The sequence below is a fragment of the Patiria miniata genome, unplaced genomic scaffold (assembly GCF_015706575.1).
Source record: "Patiria miniata isolate m_02_andy unplaced genomic scaffold, ASM1570657v1 HiC_scaffold_7, whole genome shotgun sequence".
NCBI lineage: Eukaryota > Metazoa > Echinodermata > Asteroidea > Valvatida > Asterinidae > Patiria > Patiria miniata.
The window spans coordinates 21,968,867-21,987,367 of record NW_024037074.1 but is presented as its reverse complement, the minus strand read 5'-3'; the positions used below and the strand labels follow the sequence as shown (position 1 = coordinate 21,987,367).

At 39.5% G+C, this 18,501-nt stretch overlaps 1 protein-coding gene across 1 annotated transcript; it reads right to left on the bottom strand.

The window, feature by feature from the left end:
• Positions 1–756: 756 nt before the first annotated feature.
• Positions 757–10,947, bottom strand: LOC119746500 (homeobox protein Hox-B7-B-like). Its single transcript, XM_038223472.1, has 2 exons — positions 10,250–10,947; positions 757–2,462 (listed from the first exon to the last, which is right to left on the bottom strand). Exons 1-2 carry the CDS (start codon positions 10,803–10,805, stop codon positions 2,110–2,112), a joined length of 909 nt encoding a protein of 302 aa, XP_038079400.1. The 5' UTR covers positions 10,806–10,947; the 3' UTR covers positions 757–2,109.
• Positions 10,948–18,501: the final 7,554 nt, after the last annotated feature.

Sequence of the window (18,501 nt, the reverse complement as noted above, 5' to 3'; positions counted from 1 at the left end):
CTATTGCTCAAGTTCACAGAAAATTATGCCGCTGTTCGTGATTATTTAGTTACTTCCTGTTTCTGTCTGGATGATAGGCCCAGGTCAGACTGAAGATGAGTAACACATCTTCATGTTTTTCTCCTTCGGGGAGTTCAAGTTTAGGTCGTCTTCCGAAAGGGGGTCCAACAAAATCGACCGGGGCAATTTATTTACATCACCACATCGCGGTGTAATGCATGAGTGTGGACAGTTGGGAGTGTGTCGAGTCACGAATGTTATATTAAGGTCATGGAGAAACATTGTTTGGTTTTATTGGATAACAAATTGGGGCGATTGTGAGGAACAGGTTGATGGGTAACTAACGATAGTAGCTTGATATGGGTTGGAGGGAAACTTTGGAAAGGATGTTCTAGAATAAGAAGCTCGTTATTTTTTTAGTCAACTCTATTGTAAACCAGGCCTTGTAGGATTATCTCATCAAATATCACATTATTTGGCCTATTATCAGATGCATGCATGCCCCTTTGCGCCACTCAAATATATAAATCTGTTGTTGACAGCCATGTAAACAGTAGTTAACAAATAAACATGTTTATCCTTTTTCTCCTCCAGGAGTTTAACTAAATTGTGTTAAGGCAAAGTGTGGTCCATAAACATGCAGACGGACGTACAGATTAATTTTTGTATTGTCTTGGATTTGAATGTTTTAAAAGAAAAGTGGTAAAGCACATCCAACCAAATGACACGAGAAAAAAAATTAAAGATCAGCGCCAGTTTTTTCCCAGTATCTCCATAACATATTTACTGCTACTGATATACGCACGATTCATAATACAATGACAAATGTGTACAACTCATATTACATTAGGGATTTGTCGTCCGTTTGAGCATAAATGGCTTCAATTTGAAATAATAAGATTGGAAACATGTCTGATCGTTTACAATGTTCTTACACGTTTACAAAAGTACAAACAGTAAGAAACGGAAACAAAGAACAAGAGATGAATTAATTGGCCAATTCAATGATTCTTCTGGTCATTACTTGTCTTGCAATTTGTGCTTCATTAAGCTGCATGTAACGGAACAGAAACTATATATGGAGCTGACTATCAAATCGCAATTAATATTATGTTAGGAAGAATGAAATCATTCAAAATATGTTGCCATCCAATTGCCAAACTAATTTCTCTTCGTTTCTTTCTTTTTTAAATAGTTGAATGTTACCAATCGAAGTTGAAGTGGATTATTGTTTGTACAATGCATGTAGTCATGGGGCATTCCTTTATTATGTTGTTTCAACATAATAGCTAAATACACAAAAATCGTACTACATGTAATACTGTTTATGTGATACTAATTCCAATTTTTTGATACATTAATAGATTTGAAAAACATGACAGTGGCTGTATGTTTTCTGTGTCTATTATGACGGCAATGTACAGTAGCAGTTGATTTGCCATTCTGTATGAATTTTTTATTAAAAATGCTCGGAATTCGGTTAGTTTTGTGTCATTAAGTGTAAGAGCTACGGCATGCAAAATTTAGCATCATTGCATCACATATTCAGGATCATAATGCATGCACGTTCTTGTCATTATGCAGTACATCTGCGGCAAGCAGTCCGAACCAACAGCAGTGAATAATTAAATATCGCAACAATTAGGCCAACATCATTACATCTGTGAGAAATCGTGTCAAATCAATCTTTTTTCCGCCGATAATTTTTGTTGCATCCCCACTTAAAACAAAATATGTCATAATACAGCTGCACCATATCACCTATGTGATAGGCCACTAGGAGGACAGCTAATGAATTTCTCACCAGAGAACTATACGTCCCCAGCGAACGAAACACGATACACAGCCAATTTTTGGTGGGGGAAAGAGGACACGAAAATGCCAATATATCTTCGGCGATACTCGCAAGCGTGACATGTAGGTTATTACACGGTCAATATAATACGATGCGGCCTTCTGTGGGAATATTCTCTGGATGTAAAAGTCACGTGACCGCTAGAGTACAGCACTGTCCGCCATGTTTGTATTAATGGGTGCGAACAGCAAGAACAGATGCCCACAACAACAACGATTATTCAACGCTACCAGTCTCTACGGCTGTCTTATCCATCATTTCTTCCCCTCCTCGTCCGACCTCCCCTTTTCCATCCCGTCTTCTTCATCTTCTTCGTCCACATCCTCATCCTCGTCTTCGTCTTCGTCCCGGTCTCCGTTCTCTGTCTTCCCCGGGGAGTTGTCCTCCGCCGACGGGTCCTTGCACTGCTCTTTCTTCCACTTCATCCGTCGGTTCTGGAACCAGATCTTGATCTGTCGTTCCGTCAGGCAGACGCTCTGAGCGATCTCGATGCGCCGCTTCCTTGTCAGGTACCGGTTGAAGTGGAATTCCTTCTCCAGTTCCAAGGTCTGGTACCGCGTGTACGTCTGCCTGCCGCGCTTTTTATCTGTCCCAATCATCTGAGTCCCTGAGGGAAAAATGAAAGCATTGATCAGTACCAACTAGTCCAGACCCACCTCGTGTGCACGTTTTCAGTGATTCGACCAGGTTCAATTTCACATCGAGGCGTCTTTCAGTCCTGGGTTTTGAGAATCTTTTTGCCAATTAGGACGACGTGATGTGCCCTTGAAATCAGCGAAGGAAACGCTGTCTGTCTTTGCCCCCCAAAAAACCTTAAGTTTCTTAATTAAGGCGTCTTGAAATAAAGTATCAAACCTGTGCACTTTTACCTAGAAATTATAATTCTAAAACCGCCAAAAGTTGCAAGAGGGAGCGTGAAGCACAACAAGTTTATACAGGTACATGTACATTTGCAAAACTGTTCAACAAAAAAGAGCTCTGAGCAAACAGTGACTTGGTTGTGGCAGAAAAATTCAGCTGGATAATGTTGTTTTCAAGCAATCAATCGGTGTTGACAATAAACAAACCGAGAACAATGTTTCCACATGTTTCACATGTAATTTGATTCCGCAGTTTGTGTACGGGTTTTGCCTGTGATGCAGTCCCGGTGACAAACATTAGGCAGACCCACGCTGAAAAAGCTTCATTTCCCGCTAGAGTTTCCCGCCGGTGAAAAGGTGTCGAGCGGCATTTGAGAAAATCCTGAATTATCTGCAGGCTAAAGGTGTCGAGCGGCATTTGAGAAAATCCTGAATTATCTGCAGGCTATATAAGACGGAAACATTGGCATTTTAAGGGGAAACTGTTTTTAATTAATGCACACGGTGCATGAATGTTTCAGAGTTTTGCTTCTTAGATTGGAAAAGCAGAATCGATATTATCAAGCTGACAAACAGTACTTCTGACGCCACGGAACATTCAACTCTTTATCTTTTGCGTAATTTCGAGCATTGTTATTTTTGTAGAGATTGCTTGTTTTGTTACTATACCAAACCAAAAGTGGTCCCTAGATATAGTTAAGATATAGGAGAGTTTCTTAACTTATAAGGCATTGTTTATATTTTTCCGAAAGGTATGAAGTGAAAATGAGCGCAAACGCTACGATTTTTGTTTATTGAAAAGAACTTCGGTAATATTATATGCATAATATATTACCGAATAAAGAAAAAAAACTGACATAACAGTGACGTACAAATAACCCATATTGCCACAATCCTTCGCTATTATTTTCTATTGAAATGCCCATATCACCTTGTATTTAGAAACTCCACATACAACCAGATAAACTTAAAAAGAATAAAAGAAATTGAATAAAGAAAATAGAAATTGGAAAAAAAAGAAGAGAAAGTGTGCTTGAAAACAGAGAAAAACAGAGCTTCGCCTTTTTAGCCAATATTTATTTCTAGGCGGTGCGCACACCGCAACGTTGGTAATCACCGGGTCGCTAAGTTCAACTTCCCGGGGCCTGGGCCGCGTCGCGCCCCATAAATTACCCGAGAGAAACCTCGCACGACCTGCCTTTTTTGCCCGCTGATTGGGACTTTTTTTTTTTGCTTGTTGTTCCCTTGTGGTTCACCATTTCGAGGAGGTTTGGTTTGGCATGGGAGGGGGACATTTGGGTTTTTTGTTTTAGAGATGACAAAGACATTTACGAGTCTCCTGGGCTGGCGGACCGGTCAAGTAAGTTGTGGTCAGCCCAAGTCGTTCGACAGGGTCATTTTGCGGGAGCTGACCCTAACCTATTTGTTACTCTATATTTATTAACATGTTCTCTCTGACTTCGACCAAACTTCAATCCTATTGTTTCTATCAACAGTCAAAGGAAGATGGCTCTGTCATTTCTGGGATTAAATGAAACCACATTTGGCCCCTTTAAAATGAGAAAAGTTGGAATTTCTTGAATATTTGAACGAAATGCCAACCACGGTGATTGAAACGAAATATACCTTTTCACGATTGACTATATACATGCATGGCCAATACGAAAGTATAGACGCCCAAAATTGCCAATTTACTGTTACAGCAGCAGTTGATTTTTTTTCATCAGCTACTGATTTATCCATAATTTATTTATAGTTTCAAGCCAGCCATTGCAATTTTTTGCTTGTAGTTCCTCTTGTTGTATTGGAATTCTTAACCAATTTGATCCCACAAGCGAAATCAAACGTGGCATCGGGATTCAAATGAATAATTCCAAGGTTTTTTCAGAGCTCGAAACTTCAATCGAAGCCGATTCTTCTTCTTTAAAATGACACATGAACAGTTACATTCAAGCAAACAGCACATAAACGGATGGAAGGCCAGGATCAAGGTATAGCTTTTAATAACAGCAATTATTTGAAATTACACGCTACTGGTGAATAGAATCGTCGAAAAAAGTTGAACATCTCAAGTAAAAAGTACTGTGTTTCAAAAGGCAACAAAACTTTGTGTTGCAATAACACGGAAATAAAACTGCATGCGGGTTTTAAATAACATCTACAAAGCGAAAGATTACTGTTCGCTTTCAATCTCACCCAGTTTTTTTTTTACACCAACTGTCGTGTATATACACAATGTGCAACCTGTCCCCTTCTATTCAACGGAAATACCATGTTTTTTAATGGAAACCCAAAAAAAAGGTATTTCAGGAAAAAAAAATTGATCAAACAAAGAAATATGCATCAATTTAAAAAAGGGTCAGTGCTTGATTGGATATTGGGCAAATGTAGATTATCTATATAGCCTAATTAAGAGTATTTTAACTGTAAAATAAATGTATCACTTGATTTGCCTTTGTGCAAACATTTCGTTCTTCCCAACAGAATTAGAAACACGGAGGAGAGTGGCTATTTTTTTATAATCATATAAGTTTATAATCATCCTCGATGATCTCTTTTCCAAGCGTTTTAAAGATTAAAACATAGGAGCAATTTTTAAAAATCCAAAACAGACATTGTCCATACTGCGGTAAAAAAAAAAGGATTTGAAAAGGCACAAGTTGACAGAAAGTTGCCTTGAACGGGCGCAATGTATTATTGTTTGTTCCATTCAAAAATTAAAGATGCTAAAGTAAAAAAATGTCTCTGTCTTTGATTTCCTCCCTCGAGAGACACGACGTTGTCTTGTGAAGTTCTGGAAAGTTGCATCAACAATGACCTTGAGCAAATATTGTAGTTCATATTGAAGATTGTTTGACTGCCACTCATTTGATCATCTTAGGTCCGCAAACTGTGCTAAAAAAATCGCAAAAAGATTTGCATCTGTTCTGACTACGCAGTATGATGAAAAAGCAGGACATTATCAAATGGAATTTCATAACAGAATATTCTGAGACTTAAGAAACACCAAAAATCAAACCTTCATTTTCCGATGAAGCGTTTAGTCAAATCCCATTCCAGGAAAGAATCTTAGTTCAACCGGGAAAAAAATCATAAACTTCACAAGTATTACCTCCAAAAGATTATAACAAACAAAATAAGATTGAATTGGTTTTTGCTTCAAGAAAATTACGAACGATGTTAGATTCAACTGTTAAATTGTATATAAGCGGTGCCGACTTCTTTTGCTGTTTAATTCCTTTTCTCAGTGGTATAACAGTTTAATGGGTAGCTATATCCAAGGGATTTAAATAGTATTTGAAATTTTTCGAATGCGCCAACTTCTTTCCCGCAGGTAACCATTGATCTTTTCTGGTCTCCAATTCGTTAGTTTTTAAGAATCCTCCTCTGAAAGGCGAGTTGTACTGATGAGGCGAATGACATCTTTGAGTAACCAAGACCCCAGGCGGTTTATTGAAACATAAAAAAGACAACATGTCGCCAGCGGAGTCGTTTCTGTTGTAGGTAGAACGTTATAGGTCATGTTCATGTGTGTGCCTTTTGTTTCAGAAGTCGAAAGTGTGTGTGTGTTTTTTCTCGCTAGTTCTAGAAACGTGGGTTCGTATGAGATTTAAAAACTTAAACCAAATTATTTGAGGTTTTCAACTGATCGCTTTATTATGGCAACGACTTATTACTCTTTTTTGTGAAACTGAAATAAATTTGTCCCAGAACATTCCTACACGTTGCATTTTCTCGTAAAATGTGAATATCTTAGAGCCCAAACCAATGAACCAATTCAACATCTTGTGAAAGGCGATTTTCGAGAAATCGCCTGTAAAAACTCTTGTGTATTAATACACAAGCATAACTGGTTTTTTTTCTTCCAATAAAATCATTTTAATCCAATGGACTGGATTCTTGATTGGTGAGGAGCAATGTCCTTGTTAGCGTGGTCTATTAGATAATCAACAAACCCAAATTTTAAAGAAAAGGGAGGATGCCGTGACTAGGGACATGTTAACGTACATGTCTAACATATACCTCGGAAGATGAGAGGTTCAGATATTTCCAACGATTATGAGTTTCTTTTCGGTTTCAAATTACAGGGACCGTTTTTAACATCCTTTAAACTAAGCCCTTGCGCAATAGCGCTTATCTTGATATCGGGCACCGCATCTATTCATTATTATTAATATTACATGGTACATGAGATAATAATCTTTGCATTCCAAACACAAATGTGTTTCCTGAAAGCTGGAGAAAAAAATCAAATCTGCCGTGCCTTGATAAAAACCATGTTTACGCCCGCCTAGCGATAGGACGCTCCCCTACGCCGCGGAATTCTTGTCCTTTCTAGTCACCGCTACTGACATTCGAATCACAATCATATATGTTCTCAGCGGGGTTTTTAGTTTAACTACCTGCAGTAAAAATCTCACTTTGTTTGATTCATTGCCCACTGTCGTCATTTATTTTCCCGGCTCGCAATATTGCAGGTTGTTCGGGGTATGGTTTTTTTCTGTCTCTCTGTCCCCAGATAAGGAAGCATGCTACTGTAATCTGCCTCAGCAAACATCATTTGCAATCTTGCGGGCAAGGCAAGGCATTTTTATCCCTGAACTCCGGCTCTGTAACAAAGGCAGTATTTCTTGAAGAAACCGCCCTGATTTCAGTGCGCTCAAATCGTGATGTTCGGTGCCCAACGAATTTAACGACAGAATCGGGGAAACATCAACACTTTTACCCAAAAAAGATAGGTTTTGCCTTGATTCTCAACGTTTCAGATGAGAATAATTCTTGGGAAAAGAAAATGGGGTTTTTTTTGGCCTTGTCGTGTACCTTTCGTTGCCATTTTTTCCTTCGCAATCTTCCTAATGTAGTAATTCATAAAAATAGTAAAACAAAAAATAATGAAATCGTTATTGAAATGAATAAAAATCTATAGCAACTTTTATATTTTGAACAGTATTTCAAGTATAGTTTTAACTTTGGTGAGGTGTTAATCGAGAGAAGACAATAAACTTCGGAGACTACAAAACATCATTGTAAATTTTCTGTAAAATTAGGATATTTGCATCAAACTAAAATAACAATACATCTTAAATAAAATCAAAAAATTGTGAAAATCAAAAAGTCCCAAACTATTAGTCTTAAATCAAATAGCTATAGCTTCAGTGAATCATATAAGTTGGGCATCGTTGCAAATACCATTGTTCAAATAAAAACGGATGATATGTCTCTACAACCATATCGGGAGAAGATTGAAAAGTCCATTTTCACCACCACCAAGGCTTTAAAACGCTATGTTGTTTTCAAACACGTTGTTCGACACCAGCAATGTTGAATGGATCATCCATTTAGCAACTTAGGGCACGCGTACTGGGGCTATAGTCTGCGTAAACTGAACGGGGATATAATCAAAATATCACCCCGTATGACCTTCCGTGTTTCCTTGTTTTATTACATGCTCGTTGGCGTGTTTTTACGCACCAATTGCCCAGCGTGTGGTTTGGCTTCAATCACTAATTGTCCACGGACCATAATGTATTATTCAATCGGTTAATCCGCCCAATTTGTTATTTACAATTGCCGGAATTAATGTTATCATTTTTTTAATCCGATCGTTAATTAATTAAAATTAGGTCATCAAAAACCCCGTTGTTAATTTTTTTCCCTTTTGCTTTACTGTTTTAAGCCGAACAACACACAAAACAAACCACATAGTCTTTTTTTAAAATTAAATTCAATTATACCCCTATTGGTCATCACACAGTCAAAAGATTTCAAACATTTGCTTTTGAAAAATGAAGCAATGTCAACATTGCCATAAGTTCAACTCGGTTCAATCAACTGGCAAATTGAATTTTCCCACTTGATTTTGAACACGTGTTGCCAATCTGGACACACTTTTGGGTGCAGATCGTGCATGGGACTTGGAAGAGTTTGGGAAACAGATGTAAATATGCCCAATGTTTGATTATACAGCAATCGGACCAATAAGAAAACCAAAGGCTTCGGCTGGGCTGCCGTCTGGTCGATCCACAGCGAAATTAAGACAAATTGGTGCATAAAGGATGCGGACTGATCATTGTATATACCCGGGGTGCGCTTAGGGACATCACGACAAGTGACTAAAAGTAAAAGCGACTGCACACTTAACTCGATTCCCTGATATCTTGGAACAAAGTCCTTGAAGATTCCCGATAAATTAGAAAGTCGAGTCTTAAGTTAAGCTAGTCGTTTTATAAGAACCTGCTTTATTAAAACTTTCAATGCGGAGTTTTCTAATAGAACTCTGCGTCTGCTCAATACCGTACTTTACAGTTTACAATATTTCCCAGAAAAATATGAAATACTGAGATAGGCCTGTTAATGTTATTGGAGGAATAGATATCTCATTGTTTGATGTCAAAAAGTTAGGAAAGTTAATAAAGTATTTGTTCGCCCTTTCACATTTATTGTGACTTGTTTTATGAAATATTTAAATATTTCTCTTGAATATGGTCATCTTGTTCTCGGTGATGTATTGTATACACAATTAAATATGATTTTTTGAATACCATGATACTCCCTAAAAAATGTGGGTTCCCGGCCTCCGTACTGAATAATGTAAACGTAAGTTTAAAAAAAACAATTAAAACAAACTAAAATGCATTACAACTGCAATGTTACCCTTCGGCCCTTCGCAACTCAATGTTACCCTTCGGCCCTTTGAAACCTCAAAATGTCACATAGATACATGTATTTTGTTCATAATTTCCCTAATTTCAAAATGCAGTGTGCACAAACAATGTTATGATTCTACTTTTCATTTTAACCTGCCCAACAGTCTGACAATTTGGCAGAGATGGAATATGCCGCAGAAAACACGGTTGTTCCGCGGACATCTGTCCGCGGCGTACGTGATACCAAGCACAGCGGGACAGTACGCGCATATCAACGGTAGTCAACATGGTTGTAATTACGGGCGATCATGTAATTAATACAAGTTACATTGAAATAAATATTTGGGGAAGAAATTGAACCAAATATTAACTTACAAAACAGACATTGAGATAATGAGTGACACACTGAGGCTCCTGTACTATCTATTTGACTGATTAAATGTGTAAGCATACTGTGTTCCTCGACCCAAAACTGTAATATATTACCGTCAATTTGTCACGAAAGTTGATTATTTTGCCGCAACAATATGAAAGGTGATATTTTTTTACAGATAATGCTCTGTTTGCTTCGATGAAAAATGGGTTGACTTTCAATGATAAAAAAGACAATGAACTGATGAATAGCAACTCATTGAAGTAATTCATTATAATAAATTTGGCTGAATGATAGAATTTGGACCAATGAAAAAAACATCGACTTTTTTTCTAAATCAGGAGTACGAATTGTCTTTTTATTCTCTACAGACTCTAGTCTTTATTTTCAATAGATTTTTTCCATAATATTATCCTTCTACTCTTTTCTATATTTTGGAGAGGGTTATATTAAATGTTGCTTTCAATAATAGCAAAATAAATTGAAAGATGATTTTTCTTTCTTCAGTTCTTACCTGGAATTTTCATCCATCCATAGACGGGACCTTTGTACGTTGTAGTATTCGAGTCCGATTTTTTGTCTTTATTTGATTGAAGAAGGTTGTCTTTACTGTGCTGTCTTTCCGAATCTAACTGCGTAACTCTTGTGATCTGTAGTGGGTAGCAGGCCCCCTCTAACACTCCGCTGGTGGGCCCCTTTTCGGCGGTATTCCAAGCCCCCTGGTGGTGGTAGTTCGCCGTGGCATAGCCACCCGTGTAGGAGTTGAACTGGTTTTCGTATCCCGACTGCGAGTAGTGGGGATTGAAAGAACAGGATGGGTAGTTGTAGGCGGCGGTGAAGGCCTGGGAGTTGAGCCCAGCCCCGGCCATGCAGTTCGTAGCGGCCGGGGAATTATCGTAGGATCCAAACGGGCCGCTGGGCACGCCGGCTGCGCATCGCCAGCCGCCCGGAGCCGTCGAGTCCCCCACTATCGTGCCCCGACTGGGTGCCACCGGCTCGAAACCGCTCGGAAACCATGCCTCGCCGGGCTGATATTTCTCGAACAACGACTTGAGAAAGTATTGGCTCATTTGAGAGATTGATTTGTGACCTCGTTTTGCCCGTTTTATGGCTTTTCTGGCTTGAGGAATTTGTGGATTTACTGCTGTCAGTGGAGCGGCCTTTGTATGGCACAAGATGGCGGGCTTCTCAGCCGGATGGCGTGCTATCAGCCAATCACAGATCGACCTGGTGAAAGTGCGCAGTGTAAAAGAGAAAGAAACAACCATTATGCAATCGTGCATGTACCATTGATGTCATCAACTCACATGACTAGTGACAACAATGCATTAACATTTATCATATTCATTGGGGGGAAAAAAAACAGATCAACTACTTCATCTGCCGGGCTATATACATGTACATTCAGCGAGGCATCAGTGACAATAAATAATCCAAACACATTGCAAACCATAGTGCGATTCGATAAAGAAAATTAAAATCATATAAATATTGACAAATAATAATCCTCATTTTCCGCTTTGGTTTTTTTCTTCATTCATCGTTGCTCTAATGCGCAACAAATATAATGGAGAATATACCTGATTTGTATCAAACGAGATAGTTGGTACATTACAAGTGCAAACCCGGTGCTTAGGCTATAAGTCTTAATATTAATTTTTAAAGGAATTATTATTTATTAGCTCATATTTTCTTGAGTCCAGATTTAACTTTCACTCAACTTGGTTATAGATTTCAAGACTTCACGTCGAGTAGCATCCGAATTTTGGCACAAATACCATACCATGCCCCGTGATTAAACAAAGTTAAAAAAAAAAAAAACCGAGCTCCTCGTCCGCCCCCACCTCCTTTTTTTAAAATTCAGTTTTCAATATTTTGTTTTCCAACAAAGTTGAAGTTATGTAGAAAAAAGGGTTATGGCTCCCTTGGACACAATTTCGTATCAGCGAAAAAGTCGATTGCAGATTCTATCCGCCATCTTGGAAAATCCGCCACCTTGGGGGAAAAAACGAAAACAAAAGTCCCCGTCTCCTTCATTTTTCTTCTCAAAAAGGCCGAACGAGAAACTACTTATTTTTGTATACGAGGACTAAGCAAGATGCGGCCAACTTCTAGCCTTTCTCCTTCTGAATTGGGTGCAATCTCAAAACAGATTTCCTCAAACAAACCCTAAATTCCATTTGGAGGATTGAGATCCTAATTTCTGGAAGGAGTATTGGTAGAGGGGATCTTGTTTCAGCCACTCCTCAGCCCCAAGCAGCCAACCTAGGGGATCTCAGTTCATAGTACTGCTTCGATATTTAGATGTCCAGTTTTATTTAAATTTATAATCAAGTGTTAAATTAATTTTCAAGAACTTTCACTCACTGTTTTATGAAACAGCGTAGTTTAAATCCACGTCATGGGCGCACGTTTACATTTCTAGCGGTAGCGGCATTGACGGTAGTCTTTTCGGTCAAAAAGTCCATTTTTTTTCTTTAAAATTTGGTTCACTTTTTAGTTAAAAAACAAACAAACAAACAAACGACTCCCTAACACCAGGCTGGCTACACGCCTACAGTACATACCCTTCACCAGATATAATTATGTTCCTATAATTGTCAGATATTTCAGGTATAATACAGTCTACAAAAAGTACAATACATCTTTTATAATACATCGGAGGCAAACTAATTCTCCATAGCTTGGAGCTTAATAAATATGTCGACACGAATTTATTTTTTTATTTTGTTGGGTAAGCAAAAGTGGTTAAGAGAATGAGAAGCAGGTTGGTCAGGTGGTTTCTGGTTTCGGGTAACTTCCGTGCACGTACATACACGATACACAGGGGACAAGACTATAGGATACAGATCATGGTGGTTGAATTTGTTTGTGTGTTTTTTCTCATAGGTCTATACTCAGTGGTGGATATATCTAAGGATGACGTCACCACTTCGTCCGCATGATGTGGACCCAACAACCAACACGATTCCAATACCGTAGCTTAGCGACATGATGGGTGGCGTGGATAGGGCATTCGTAGAAAAACAAAGGTAGGCATGCAGTGATATAGGGAAGGAGGACAAATTGATGGGAGAAATTAAATCGAGTCACAACGATGTACCAACATTCGGAATCCGACGGGGGGGGGGTCGGTAAATAGCGCCCTCCGTTGAAAATGAAAAGTGGCAGGCAAATAAACAAGCTGGTTCGTTTTTCCTGCTCCTAAAGCTTTTAGACATTGTGTGGCAGTATTCCATCAGGACATTGTATTATATTCCCGCTGGTAATCAGCCATTCGCAGATTTTGCCATTATAAAATTGCTTGCGGTTTGTAGTTTGTGTGCAGGGAAGTAATGCATCCGGGACACTGACACACAGTTGCCATTCCAAAATTGCTAAACCTGGTTCCAATTTGAAGGAACAATCAGATACCAATAGTTCCTTCTGATACCGTTATAAATCAAATATTGTGCACCTGACCAGGGGTTAAGCTCAACTATAACCCACTTTTTTTCTTTCTTTCCTTTCAAACCCCGGTAGGAAAAAAAACCTCGAAATCATAAATTTTCACGGGTGGGGCTCCCTTCCCGACTCTCAAAAACATATGCTTTCGCGCTGTTCTCGTCGACCTTTTGAATGTGAAGCACGGGGGAACCTCTCTCCTCAGATCAGAGAGCGAGGAATGCAGTGTCTGTCTCCCTATCGGGAATCGTTGTTTTATTTATTGTGATTCGTCATGACGAGTACCAAGATATGCCGGCAACTGGCTCTCGTAGTTTACGCTATGTGACGGCAGTGGACCGGCTGAAAGTGGGCCGCTCCGTGATTTATTCCTGACATTTTGGAACTTATGTTTTTAACCTTTGTTTTGGCCCCGAATCCTGAGGTAATTTGGCGGGCTTCAATTTCTAGGTCAGATACGGACGAATGTTACCAAATATTTAGAGTACGGGAGCGCTTGTGTCGTTCCGATTGAACCACTTGAGATGGATTTCCAGATGGGGACAAAATTTCGTCAGCAGGAACAGAACAAAATGAGTAACTGGCTTGTTTTATTGAGCGCAAATAATCTGTAATTACCAACGACATTGAATGCTGTTCGCTCACATCGCAATCTCTCACCCCTCCTCTATCCACCGATTCTTTATCATCCTTTCTCGTTAATTCAGTCTTTAGCGATCATCACCACTCACCATTAAGATCATCCCAATCACCATCCTCGCCTTTGCCATCCAAATCAAAATACCTGAGTCTGAGGAATTCCAAACCACGGCTTCAATTCTGGTTGCGGCTTCGTCCAAACAATTATAAAAAAAATCTTAAATTCCTGAACCAGATGCACCTATATACCCCATGATATCAAGTGGCCACCGAATTAAGAAGAGAGCCTTGCTTAAAGTGAAGATTGGGCTGGTATCAAATACTCTGTGAAATTATTCTGCGAGACGTGGTTTCGATCGAAAGAAAGCAATAATTGAATTGTGTTTTTCTATTTAAAGTTTGCCACACTGGCACAATTTTTTACGTGTGTTAGCAACGGAATCCAGTCACGAGAGCCCGAAAAAAGGATGCGGTGTGTTTTCTGTTTTCTCAAAATGTAGTAGCAACCGAGATAAAAAAATCAACAGGTAAGTTGTTATTTTGAAGTAGTTTTGTCTATAAACGAAAAAAATGGGCACGTATCAAATGATCCTATGCATCCAGATATCGGTCTCAACTCTTTGACTGTCCATCCCTCCGTGGATGTGACATCATGAATCTCGAGCCTGAAGGCTGAATTCCAGCTGAGACTGGAGAGGAGGCCAAGGAGAAACCATATGCACGATCTCTCCTCGTATCGGCTTCAAGGAGGGCTTAGTTATAATTGTTTGCATTTATTTGAACCATTAAACGTGTAAAGGTACCAATAAGGAGACACGTTATCGTAATTTCTTCGCACCGGATGGGAGACATCGGTCATTTTCATGTCTCCCTAATGTCACAGCCCCCATTTAGAGGCACAATTTCATCGTCGCAATTAGGTTATGTTTGTTGCTCGTGGTCTAATTAGTATAAACATACCGAAATTCGTGGAAAAAGGACAAAGGAATATTGGGTTAGGGCACATTTAAGTTTGAAAAAAATTGTGCACAAGTCTATGGGGATGTCTCCCAAATGTCCAATCCAGGGTAGTTATTATCACCACCATTATCATAATCATCATATCATCACCATTATAATCCGACGACCGTCCTTACCATCTACACCATCAACATTGGCACAACCACCACTTTGTTCACCACCCCACTACCACCATTATCATCACAATATCACCACCATCACCACTATCACCACCACTACGTCCATTAACCTTTACATGCATAGTATTTTATCCCAGTTTAATCTCATGCTTGCTCAACCGTTTAATCATCCTCACCATATCATCGCACTTTCTCTATGATCATAAACAGTTCAATATTGCAGTTGCTATCATCGTAATTGAGAAAATCTAATCACAAAACGGTGATAATATATTCGTTCTTCCAGGGACCATGGGCCTCCCTTGGGACAATAGATGACCGCATAGAGACACCACTGCACTGGATGTATTACGGAACATGTTTTTTTCTTCATATTAAATCATATGATTATGAGCAAGTTATCAAAATTGAAAATGAAACAAGTGATGATAGGGCCTACAGGTTTGTGTTTGAAATTAGAGCCTGATTTATTTTAAATGAATGTTTACTCAAAGGGGTAGGTTTTCGAAGCGACTGAGACCACACTTTTGTTTAACAGTTTCATCAAAGAGTTTTAGAAACTGTTTTTACCGTGAGATCGGGTTACTCAACCAATTCTGTTTTTATATCAGGAATAGGCCTATCTGTTCAGTTTCACCATCCAAAATGTCAACGCACATGAAAACAGTTTCTTTAAAACTACATTTTCTTTTCCCTGAAGACATTTGTCTGTCATGAGGTAGACTCGCGCATCGCCACTTGCCAGTAAGAAAGAACCCACAATAGCCTACGGAATGATTTGTTATCCTTTGTTAAGTGCAGCAAATGCCAGCAGACCAGCTCCGTGGTGTGCGCATATCCCGTCGCCATGATGCAATTAGCCAAAGCTGCAATAATTTACACGTGCTTCCCAAATAAAGACAGGTGTTTCAGATTCAGCGGTGTCAAGCGGGTATTTCCTGATATTATTCGCCTGAAAGGCGATACTTTGCCCGCACACCTGTGTGCCTAAGATGCATTGGCCAGACATGATGGATCTTTGGCCGGCCTGGATGCGACAGCTCACGACGGGAAGGGTTTTTTTTGGCAGAGAAAATGAGGGTACGTCGACTTTCAGGCCGAATTGATTTGAACATTGTCCGACCGTTATAGTTCTGAAAGAAAAGGCTTTCTGCGCTCATACTCATAGTCATGAATGTTATGATGCTGTCAGATAGGAGAGCTGCGTGAGTCTGAGATCAATTAATGGATTAGGAAAACGGCAGAGCATTAACCTCTATTACCTCGTATTTCATCCCTATAATAACAAAACCATGCCATAATTAAGATAAATGTAGCTGTTTTCCGTGGATCCACTTCCCCCAAAATTTTCTCTTTAACCACGACTTTATAACTATTAGTTAAAGCCAAGGTTAAAAAAAAAGTTTTTTTAAACTGGCATTCCATTGTAATTTTATACAGCAGACCTCCAAAGATCCCAATGCCTACCCAATTTCAGAAATCTAAACACTGAGCTCAAACATAATACTCATTGCTATTGATAACTATACATCGTTTATCAGATCAATGTCAGTTATATCATTAAGTAAATTGATATTAGTAATGAAAACATGTGACCAAACTGTACAAACATTATTTTACAGCCGTGATTTCACCCAGCTGTATTTTTTTTTCACCGTATTCATATTCTGTCAGCCCTTGCAAAGATGTGTTTGAGAAAATACGAGAGTGAGGACTTGAGCAATATTTGTACTGAGTAGAATTAGAAAGAATAACACAGGCCTATTGCTAAATTTCGTAAGCTTTTGCTTATTTTCTTCGATAGGGGCTCCGATTTTTTGAACAGTTTGAAAACACAGCTCAAATGGAACACACTCATGCGCCGGACACGAAGACTCTATCAACGGCATAACACGTTCGACTCTCATCATTCTGGGCAACATTGAAACAAAATCCGATCCCCTAAAACTCTTGATAACGTCAATTATCGAGATAAACCCATTATCACCATTATAAGACACCAGACGTAGTGACACCAGAGCCAAACACTGAAAACCAGTATGATACCCCTGATGAGGAGCCGACAACACTGATGCAGCCAAACACGGGCGAAGATGTTGAGAGCACCCCGCCGGGTGTTATGCCTCTTCGGGGTAAGATGGATTTCCCCCCGCCCCGCGAACAAATTAGCCGGCGACTGTTCTGCCCTCGTGCGTTGAGGGGACCTGACGACTCGCCCTCCCCGGGGACCAGTGCGTCTCGTTCCCGCTCGCTTACTGGATGGAGAACCTGCCTGTAGTCTTATGCAATAGATACCAGCTGATCTCCGTGTGGCGCCTACAGTAACTCCATCGTGGATTTTACCAGAGAGCGTGGGGAGTACTGACTTTCCAGCACTAGACAATGCCCTTTTTTCCATATTAGGGGTGTCATCAGTAATATAATAATCTCCCATTTTCTTTATCATCATCTTCCTGTAGAGGCGTTGCGCATCTTTTCCCTGCAGATTTAGGCTTAAATAGTTGCGACGTTTTTGTTCTCCAATTTCTGTGCTGATTAACAATTTTGCATCTGGCATGTCCGGTTACACAGTATTTCAAGACCTAAGAAGACGGAGGGGTCGTGCCTATACGGTGAAAATCGAACCATATAATTTTTGTGAATCATTTAATTTCCTAATACAGCGCTGCAGGGGTTTTGGAATGTAATATCACAATAGACTTTACTTTGAAAGATCCTTGGGTGAGGTACAATCCGGTGTTGGATTGTACCTCACCTTGTAATCATCGAAAATATTGATGTCCCATATTATTCTCCCGTTAATATTCTGTTCCAATTAACGGCGCAGAAATATTGTATAGGCCTAACGCTCCAAATTGGTTGCAGCAATTTTCAGAGCATTATTCCAACAGTCTATAGCTAGCCTTATTCTTTAATAAATTGTACACCATTACCCCCTAAATCATGCACCCTATCCGACGAAAAACTAACGTGTCCGAGAAAATGTATTCTAATCCAGTTCAGTGGTAAAATTGTGTCATCTAATGCTGTTCGTACGAGGGGAGCCAGTTGCCCACCGATACGGAACGTGTGTTTATGCCTCCCTCGGCAAATCTCCTCCCGAATAAATCAGGCTTTTTGACGTAGGAGAAAATGAAGCTTAGGGTAACGTTACGCTGATGTTTGTAGCTCCCTTCACGATGCAACACCTTCACCATTACAAAATGGTTGCTTGTTCCCGGGCCATTCTGGTGGGATTCGTGCACTGGACTTATAAATCATTAGTGTGTGTCATGTTGACCTATATTCAACCGATAATTTCATAGACCGCATTGGTTTTAGAGGTCTGTGCCCGACTAATTTCAATTCTCACACTGTATGTTGTCCTGAAGTAAAATTGACAGTTAGCTACGCGTATGGTGCGTTAGGTCTGGGTGTGGCCATGTTTGAATGATCCTTCCAAAAATGAACTAACCAGGGATTCTTATCAAGGTAATCGCTACAGAGTTTTAACACCAACTTGTTCAGCCTCATGATATAAAAGTGAAACATAAGGCCACGCCTC